The sequence below is a fragment of the Gadus macrocephalus genome, chromosome 2 (genome assembly GCF_031168955.1).
Source record: "Gadus macrocephalus chromosome 2, ASM3116895v1".
In the NCBI taxonomy this organism is placed as follows: Eukaryota; Metazoa; Chordata; class Actinopteri; order Gadiformes; family Gadidae; genus Gadus; species Gadus macrocephalus.
In genome coordinates this window covers 9,232,899-9,241,793 of record NC_082383.1, presented here as the reverse complement: position 1 = coordinate 9,241,793, position 8,895 = coordinate 9,232,899, and the positions used below count along the sequence as shown (strand labels likewise).

The 8,895-nt window shown below is 45.2% G+C and overlaps 1 protein-coding gene across 2 annotated transcripts in view; it reads left to right on the top strand.

Moving 5' to 3' along the window:
* llgl1 (LLGL scribble cell polarity complex component 1) overlaps positions 1 to 8,895 on the top strand; it is a 30,900-nt gene that overhangs the window by 888 nt on the left and 21,117 nt on the right. For both annotated transcript variants that reach the window (XM_060039304.1, XM_060039312.1), the window contains exon 2: positions 1,551 to 1,648. In XM_060039304.1, coding sequence (XP_059895287.1) covers positions 1,551 to 1,648 — 98 coding nt within the window. The remainder of the gene's footprint in view (positions 1 to 1,550; positions 1,649 to 8,895) is intronic.

Here is an 8,895-nt window from a genome sequence, read left to right as displayed (position 1 = left end):
GTTCTGTGTCCCGGAACAGCAGTAGCAGGCTATTGTGTATTGGAACGTTGATGAGCACAACCCCCTCAATGTCTGCATAGGTTCGATTTTAAACCACTATCTCTACGGCCATTTCTTCCCTAGTTCCATTATGTAGGCCAGGGGCATGCATCTTTGGATGCTTTGTCAGTGACGTATGGCTTAACTCTGCTGTGTTTAGTCCCGTCTCCAAAAGTGGTGTGCAGCTAAAGTAGGTTATTCCTGAAAGTTTCATAATTTGTCCGGAGCAAGGGCTTGATTGATAACTACATGTATCAAGTAGCATTTATTGCAGTGCTTTCAGCCGGGGGTGATCCCCTCGGTCTTTGGAAAGCTCATATGGCCTTGAATCAATGGCATTGAACTCTTGAGTAATGCAGAGTCTGTCAACTAACGCATATGCCTAGTAGCCTACTGTTATTAAAACGACACATCTAGGCCAAATACAAAATTTAAACTGGGTGTGTCCTAGAAATTATGCTGCATCTGTCAAATGAAGGAGCCGAAGATTTACATAATTATTTTATGTATCTATGTTCTTGGAAGGAACACACACACATACACACAAAATAATAGCAAAGTGGACATTACACAATCATCGCCCTGTCAAGCCAAGGCACACTGAAACCGGCTGCTAAAAGGGTCGCATAGGTCAGTTTCTCTTGAGGGCAGCTGTGCCTGTTGTTGACCTAACCTGTGTGTCGTTGTCTTGCTGCTCCTGCGACCCCAGTAAGGGAACTTTTACCTCTGTGACATACTACACATCTTTGGGGTCTCGTTTCTCACCCAGTGCAGCTTTAATCCACAGTTCAGACCCAGTTCTCCAGGGTGCTTGCTTGTTTGAATGAGTGTTTACGGGGATTATAGTGAGAATTGCAAGAACCAAACTCATGACCTAATAGTCCAAACTTCCAAAGCAGTCCGTTGACCTTGAAGTCAATCCCAGCTCTAAACTCTAGAGTGATTTTGAAATGTTGAAAGTTGCCTTCAAAATAAGAACAAAAATAGGAAGAATTTACATTAATGTTGAAATTGTCATGCCTATTAAGGCAATGCAGTAGCCAAATGATAAATGGCAGCTTTAGAAGCTTTACCTGAAGTGAACAAGATGCGTGCAGAAGCTGGCATAAAACGGACAATGCATTGACATCATACATCTCCTTCAGTGTTTGGATGACAACTTTCCATGTTATTAAATTCAAGGGTATTTATTTAGATGTGTTACAGAAGTAGAACACACAATTTCCAGGGGACTCCATGGTTTGCCCACATGCGTGCACACACAAAGAATAAAATGTTTAAAAATAACCATTGCTCCCCCCCCCCCCCGGCCTTCATTGTCTCTGCTTACGACATTACCCGTGTTTTTCAAATGTACGTTTTACAAATCAAATAACATCAGATGACATTTAACGATTTTAAGTAGGGCTCGTAAAGTTCATTGTGTGCCGTTTTCCGTCCTCTGGTGATTTGCCTGTGTTTCTATGGCGTTGAATGGTCTCTCTGTCTCTCTCTTTACGTCCCTCTCTCAGACGGTGGAGCATGGGTTCCCCCACCAGCCCAGCTCCCTGGCGTTTGACCCAAGGCTGCACATCATGGCCATAGGCACCAAGTCTGGTGCTGTCAAAATGTATCCATCACAAAATACGATTTTTGCAATTATTTTTGAAGTCTGATATGTAAAACAACATCTGCAACCATTGTGTAAGGATGTTGTCAAACGCATGGGAATACCGTTTGACAACATCGTAACAGCCCGCCCCTTAGCTCCTGACCTTTTTGTGCTTTTGTCATCCAATGCTACGGGAGATCGATTTGAACAAATGTGTACTTGTTAACTTCTGAACTGAAACTACTGTTGTTGCTGTCTTTTATTCTCGTCTCTGACTAATGTGACGGTAAGCTGTTGTTTGGTAGCCCTGACGCCATCTTTTGAAACTGACCCATTTGCCATTTTTTTACCTTTCGGTAATGAAGCATCAAGGCACGTTTGGATATTCAACGCTGTCAATCCCGTCCGAATACTGGCTTGCTGTTTGGTCGGTGCCCAAGTGGCTGTTAAGAGTAGCCTAAGTTGAGGCTGATGGCCAGAGTCTTCCCCCAATCTGTCTGTCTGGGCTCAGACCCCTGTCTCTGTCTCCATGCACGTCAGATCTGCACCCAACTGATGGCCTTTTCTTTCTCATTGCTGTCTGTCTGTCTCTGTTTCTTTCTCGGTCCGTCTGTTATAGATCTCTTCATTCTCTTAATACCTCTGTTTTTATGATGTTTTCAGTCTGTTCTTCGAGACCTCTTTCTGTTTCTCTTAGTCTCTCCCTCATTCTGTTTCTCTCGGTGTTTGTAGGTCACTTCTTTGTGTTTCATCGTTTTTGAGAACGTCAGTAGCTATGTATTGGTAATTCGATCAATGTGCTCTACACATTGTGTTTGAGATTCAAGATAGCATTTTAATCAAAAGGAAATTGAGTAATTGAGCCAAGCTGGGGGTCATTTCTTCCCTCATCTCCAGCAATCCCAACACATATCTGTTGTCGCTTTACCGCAAGCTGGAAACATTCTTCTAAGTTGCTGAAGATGCGCTTCATTAGTCGAACACAGATGCTTCGGCCAGAACTTCCAGACACAGATTTGAGAACACACGGCCAAATCAAGCCGACTATAAAACGCGAGTGACAGGGGTTTGTTTTCTTCTTTTTTTTTCATTCAAAAACTCGACACCCCCCCGATTCCTGTTATCTAGTGCCCTAGCAGCTTATGTGCTGCAGATAATTCCATTGAGTAATGTTGCGTGAAATTACTCTATAGTTACGTTTGTAGGCTATACCGCCCAGAAGCCATTCTCTGACTGAGCCTGCTGTCAAACAAGTATTAAAACCGAAATAGACTGGTTGCTCTGTCATCGCTTTGGCTTCACGTTGGCAAAGGGAGGTTCAGTAATGCAGTACAGTTGCCACCGGTCTGTACTGCCGTAACCAATGATGTAAGCCTCCATATCATCGATGAAATCGTCAAGCATACAATAATGTTAATGCTGACTAACCGTTTGTTGTACCATACTTGCCTGGGGTTATTTTTAGCTGTAATGCGACAGCGGCCAGAGGATGGAGCCGTGCTATGCATTGTGTGTGTAAGAGACTCTCAGAGGCTGACTGTGTGTGTGTGTGTGTGTGTGTGTGTGTGTGTGTGTGTGTGTGTGTGTGTGTGTGTGTGTGTGTGTGTGTGTGTGTGTGTGTGTGTGTGTGTGTGTGTGTGTGTGTGTGTGTGTGTGTGTGTGTGTGTGTGTGTGGGGTGCTTTGAGAGCTTCTCTGTGTAAGGGAGGTTGGTGGTACCAGGCTCTGGCTGGAGACACGTGCGTGAACACGGACAGCGAGAGAGAGAAGGCGGAAGAGATGTAGACAATGAGATGCAGTGCTGTTGTTGAACAAACACGAGTCCCTTGCAGAGCCGTCCAACCACTAAGCTACAATGAATAAAGCCTTACCCATTTTTAAACGTATGTTAAACATGGATGGCTGCTAACTTTTGGACACACAAAAAGGACAATGTGGATCTCAAAGCTTTGCCCCTGAGGTGTTTTGTTAAAATTCCAGAGGCGCGCCATATCTGCACTTTTCTCACCGTTTGGTTTTGTTTGCGTGCATAATGACCAGAGACGCGCACACACACACACACACACACTTTTTCTTGCTTGCCTTTCTGTTTGTGAAGCCCAGAGTCATATTACACCCAGAGATCCCCTGTTCTGACCACACGGTGAGGATTGGGACGGGGAAGGAGAGTGTGTGCGTCGAGGGGGAGACTGGCTGGCCTGGATCCAGGGGAGTTAGGCTCCTGTTGTGGAATTCATGTTGCACTGCCCTGGGTTAACCCTGTGTGTGTGTGTGTGTGTGTGTGTGTGTGTGTGTGTGTGTGTGCACACTGGGTGAGTAAGGGCTTTGTTGCGAGGTCTCGTCTTAATGAAGGGCTGCTTCAGAGGCGGTTTCCAAGACAACCAGTGCTGTGGATGCGGAGGCTGTATGCAGACTGAATGGGGTTTAAAAATAAAGAGGGAGACAGAAATGTAACCTACTCCTCAGCCCAGCATCGATGGCAATCGTCACCTTGTCGAACTGAAGCATAAAAGCGTGTGCGAACGTGGGACGAGCCCCTTGTGAGCAGACAGGGGCTGGTGGGCTGTTGCTCAATCTTGTTTTTGAAATGGAACAGGGATAACGGCTAGAAACACACTTGCTCTGTGTGTGTGAACCTCGAACCAGCTGCAGTGTGTCTCCTGCACTGCTGTTCAGATGCTTAGTGACCCCATTTCCCAACATCCACTCCTCTCTCAACTGACAACTTATTTATGTATTCATTCCGGTGGCGGTTTGAAGTCGCCGGAATGCTCGCCCACTTTGCGCTGATTCACGTTAAAATGTTGTTTGACGTCCTGTCACATTGCTGCCGACCGCGGAACGGCTAATATTGACACGAATGCAAGGATAAACATGCCAGTGTGTGTTTCACTGTTCTGGCCAGTCGTGTCTCGGTGCGTTTCTGAGTTTTCTCCTTTAGGGTGAAGGGCCGTGTTTTCTGAATATTTGGCAACCTTCGAGAATGCGATTTATCGGATCTTTATGTATACAAATGCAAATTATCAACTTTTTATCTGATCATCCGTGTTTGATGCAAACAACTATAAATCCAGCTTTAATATACTTGGAATGGCCCACCTCTCATTGCAACGCAAAGAATAACTCTCACATCTGTTAATAGATGGCCTCAGCCCGGCCAGCATAATAACGTGTGCTGTAGCCAAAACCTGTTCCACTCTTTATCAAACCATGTGAATGTAGTGAAACAGTTTGGAACAAAGACACATCCTGTCACTGGGGACGATCTACAGCTGGGCGGGAAAATATTTCTTTAATAATGGAGGGGGATTCCTAAAACTTGACACTTTTCTGTATGGTTTCTATTTTGTTCTAGTACAACAAAGCATTTGAACGAAAAACAAATAGCCCTGCATGAAAATGAGGGATTTCACAGTTTTCATTGGTGACATTATGGTTAGCATAATCAAAATGCAAATAACTTATTGGTACTTTGTACTGAGATGTACCCTACCAAATACTCCTATTCTTGGTCTGAGAAGACCTCTGTGGCATGTCTCTCTCCAGAACTTTCCAGATATTTTCTGGGTTCCTCCAGAGGCCAATGGGCCACTCTGAGGAGTCGCCTCTCTTCTTCTGTTGTCAATTAGCCCACCACAGAGGAGGGCTTGCAGTGTTTTTCCATTGTTACAACCGTCCCGAGTATTTTCTCTATCTCTGGCATGTGAGCTGGAAAAGATGGATAGGTTTGTTTGCTTGGTCGTGCTGCTGCCCCTGTTTTGGTTGGGACAAGCCAATGTATTATTTTTTTTTTCTACTGGAGATCTCCTGCTTGTTGTATGGAAATTTAAACATTCCTGATTGTCTCATGAAAGGTATAGTTACTCAAATTGGGTTTATAGGAGGATAATAGGAGTTGTAATACCAAGTGCAGCATTCAGCTGTGTGTTCACACTACCAAAATGCAAACGCACCAATAAAGAGGTGTGTTTTGGGGTGTATGTGTGTTTTCGGGTCAGCCAGTCTGATGGAAGCCAGCTGGGCCAGCGGTCGCTGATTCATCTTTCTGTCGACTCTCCCCGATCACGTCTCTCCCTGCTGGACCCAATCTGTTTGTTTTTCCCCCCGTGTTTCTCTGTGTTCCTACACTCCTCATCCCTTTGTGTCCCTCTATCACACTCCATTTCTGCGTATATCTCTCCCGCCTGTCCCTTTTTCCCTTTCTTCCCCTTTCCCTTGTTTCTTGCAGGTTATATTAGTTCCTTATTTTCATTGGGCCACTGTATCCCTCCACCTCTAACCACATTGTCTCTTTCTCACTCGCTCTCGCCCAGCTTCGGCTCAAACCCTCTCATCCCAAATGTTTATCTCACCCAACAGTCTCTCACTCCCAATCTGACCCAACAGTCTCACACTCTTTATCTCACCCAACAGTCTCACACTCTTTATCTCACCCAACAGTCTCTCACTCCTTATCTCACCCAACAGTCTCACTCCTTATCTCACCCAACAGTCTCTCACTCCCAATCTGACCCAACTGTCTCTCACTCCTTATCTCGCCCAACAGTCTCTCACTCCTTATCTCACCCAACAGTCTCTCACTCCTTATCTCACCCGACAGTCTCTCACTCCTTATCTCACCCGACAGTCTCTCACTCCTTATCTCACCCAACAGTCTCTCACTCCCAATCTGACCCAACTGTCTCATTCCCTCTCCGTCCTTCATCTCTCCCTTTTCAAAGCAGCCAATCGGACTGTGTGCTTGTGTATGGGTGTGAGGGCTCAAACGAAAAGGGGAGAAGAGGGGTGGGGGGGATAGATGCAAGCCGCAGAGCATTTTTTCTCAAGTGGCTGGGAGGAGTTGTTCAGCTAACCCTGTCACAGGCCTCCATTACCCAAGGGGGGGGGGGGGGGGGGGGGGGTGGGTGGGTGTGTGTGTGTGTGTGTGTGTGTGTGTGTGTGTGTGTGTGTGTGTGTGTGTGTGTGTGTGTGTGTGTGTGTGTGTGTGTGTGTCTTTGAGATAATCACTCAGAAGTTGTGTTGCATTGTTGAGTTACTTATTATGTGACACAAGACATCACTTTTGTTAAGAAGCTTGGTGCCATCCACCCACAGTTCAATAAAGCCATGAATTGATTATTCTATGAGTTTGGTCTGTGGAGATATGTTTGTGTGTGACAATGTTGTCTGTTGATGCGTATTCAGGCCGTGAAATCGCTTTATCCTTCCCAACACGGCTCTCTGCATCGCTGACCAATCACACACTGCTCCCCTGTGTATGTGTGTTAATGAGTGTTTCACTCATTAGCGGTCATTATAGTGACTCCATGTGTGTTTTTAAAGTGGTCATTAGCAGCAGGTTGTTTGTCTTCATGGTCGGTAGATCACAAAGATTGGATTGACCATCACCTGTGTGTGTCTGTGTGTGTGTGATATGCACAGATTATTGGGATAATCAGCGTCTTCTGTCCTGCCAATATTATGTCCCTTTGCCATCTCTTTCCTTTCTTCCATATTTGGCCGTGGCATCTGTCGCCGAGGGCATTTCCTGAGTGCCAGGTCATTTTGGAGCAAACCGTGATCTCAGTTGGTTCTTGGCCTCATTTGGAAATGGCTGTGGATAAACAGGTCTACCTGTGGTTACATCAGGTCACGTTCTATCATCCCAATTGGTCGATCTGTCTGATTTTGTCCCAACTTAGTCTCTCTTGGAATTGACTGGAGTCATTCAGCGGAAGCTTTTATTCAAAGCGGCAGGATGAGCATGTAGGGGTTGGAGGTCTTCTTGTAGGATGCCTACGTGTCGACTGCAGACATCCAGCCCAGAAGCGTTTGGCTCAGAGTCAAAAGAGACCACGCGTCCCCCGTCTGTTGATATCTTTATAGTCACAGAGTGGAACGCCTGTTGTCTGTGAGGTCCCTGTTATAAAGCATGCTGGAATACCTTCCCATCTGTTTGCTAGGCGGCCTGTGATAAACAAGAGAAGACGTTAGTTAATTATTCTCCAAAGCGATCGAATGAAAATTATGGAAATTCAATGAAGAGAGTATATGGTTTTGGTTGCAACAGAAACCAGCACCTGAAGTGACAAGGAAAGTAATTAAAGGAGACTATAGGGCATGGGCTTCATTTTGTCTAATTAACAGCGGGACAGGTCTTACTTTGAATCTTTTATGATTCAATTTTATTTGTAAGGCCCTTCATCACCATCACAGTCTCAATGGGCTTAACAGACCAACTATTTATGACACCCCCTTTACCCACGCCCCCACACGGGCAAGAAAAACTCCCTTGAATTAGCAAGGAAGAAATCTTGAAGAAACGTATAGTAGGGGATCCCTTCTTCCAGGGACGGTCAGGAGTACAATGGGTGCCATAATTGACATACAGGTAAATACATGCAAATCATATTAAATGTATGATGTGGAGCTGGCCGGTTAACCATGAGGAGAGTCCAGGCATCCAGTCCAGTCACCGCAGCACGCTAGCAAAGGCTGAATAGTGTATTAGAAGGGAAAATTATGTAGGGGAAATTTATACTGCTATTAATTTAGTAACCGTATTAACAAAAGCACAAACAAACACGCAGTGGTCTTCACATCGCATCTGTATCGTCTGATCTAGTACCAACCATCATTAGGAGCATTCTCTATGCCAATGAGTTACTTGGGGCGTCTGTAGTCTGTCCTTGAAAAGTCAATGGAATTACTGGATACCATGAACAGTCCCTGTAGGCGGTAGAATATACGTCCAGAAAACTCTGCTTATAGATTCACCACTAACTTGCAGTTTAAACTCAAGAACAGCAAGGAATATGTGAGGACATGGATGACTTTTTTCTTCTATTTCTATTTATTTCATGTTCGTCATGACATCTGCTAGCAATGAGATTCATATTGATGCCTTTGGCTGTCTGGCATGGGGTTAACCTTTCATTGTTCTTTTTATTGATTTTTATTTGTGTTTTTTTACCTTTTTGTCTCAGTTGGGCCATAGAGTTAGCTACAATGTGCCATGGTAAGAGTCGACTATGCTCTGTTTCTGATCTTGCTGCAATTACCTGGGCTAGAACCACAGGTTTCAATGCACCGCCAGTTTATACGGTTTCCGTCAGAAATGCAGAGCTGCAGGGTGGATCAAAGAGGATGGAGCCCACACTTTCCGGAACCTCTCTACTTGCAGCCCAACGGTTGCGAGTTTGATCCGCAACCGGCTGCGGCGGACCTGCTCCTCCCTGCGTAACCTGTGTCTGAATCCATTCATCTGTTTGGACATAAGTAGATGGAA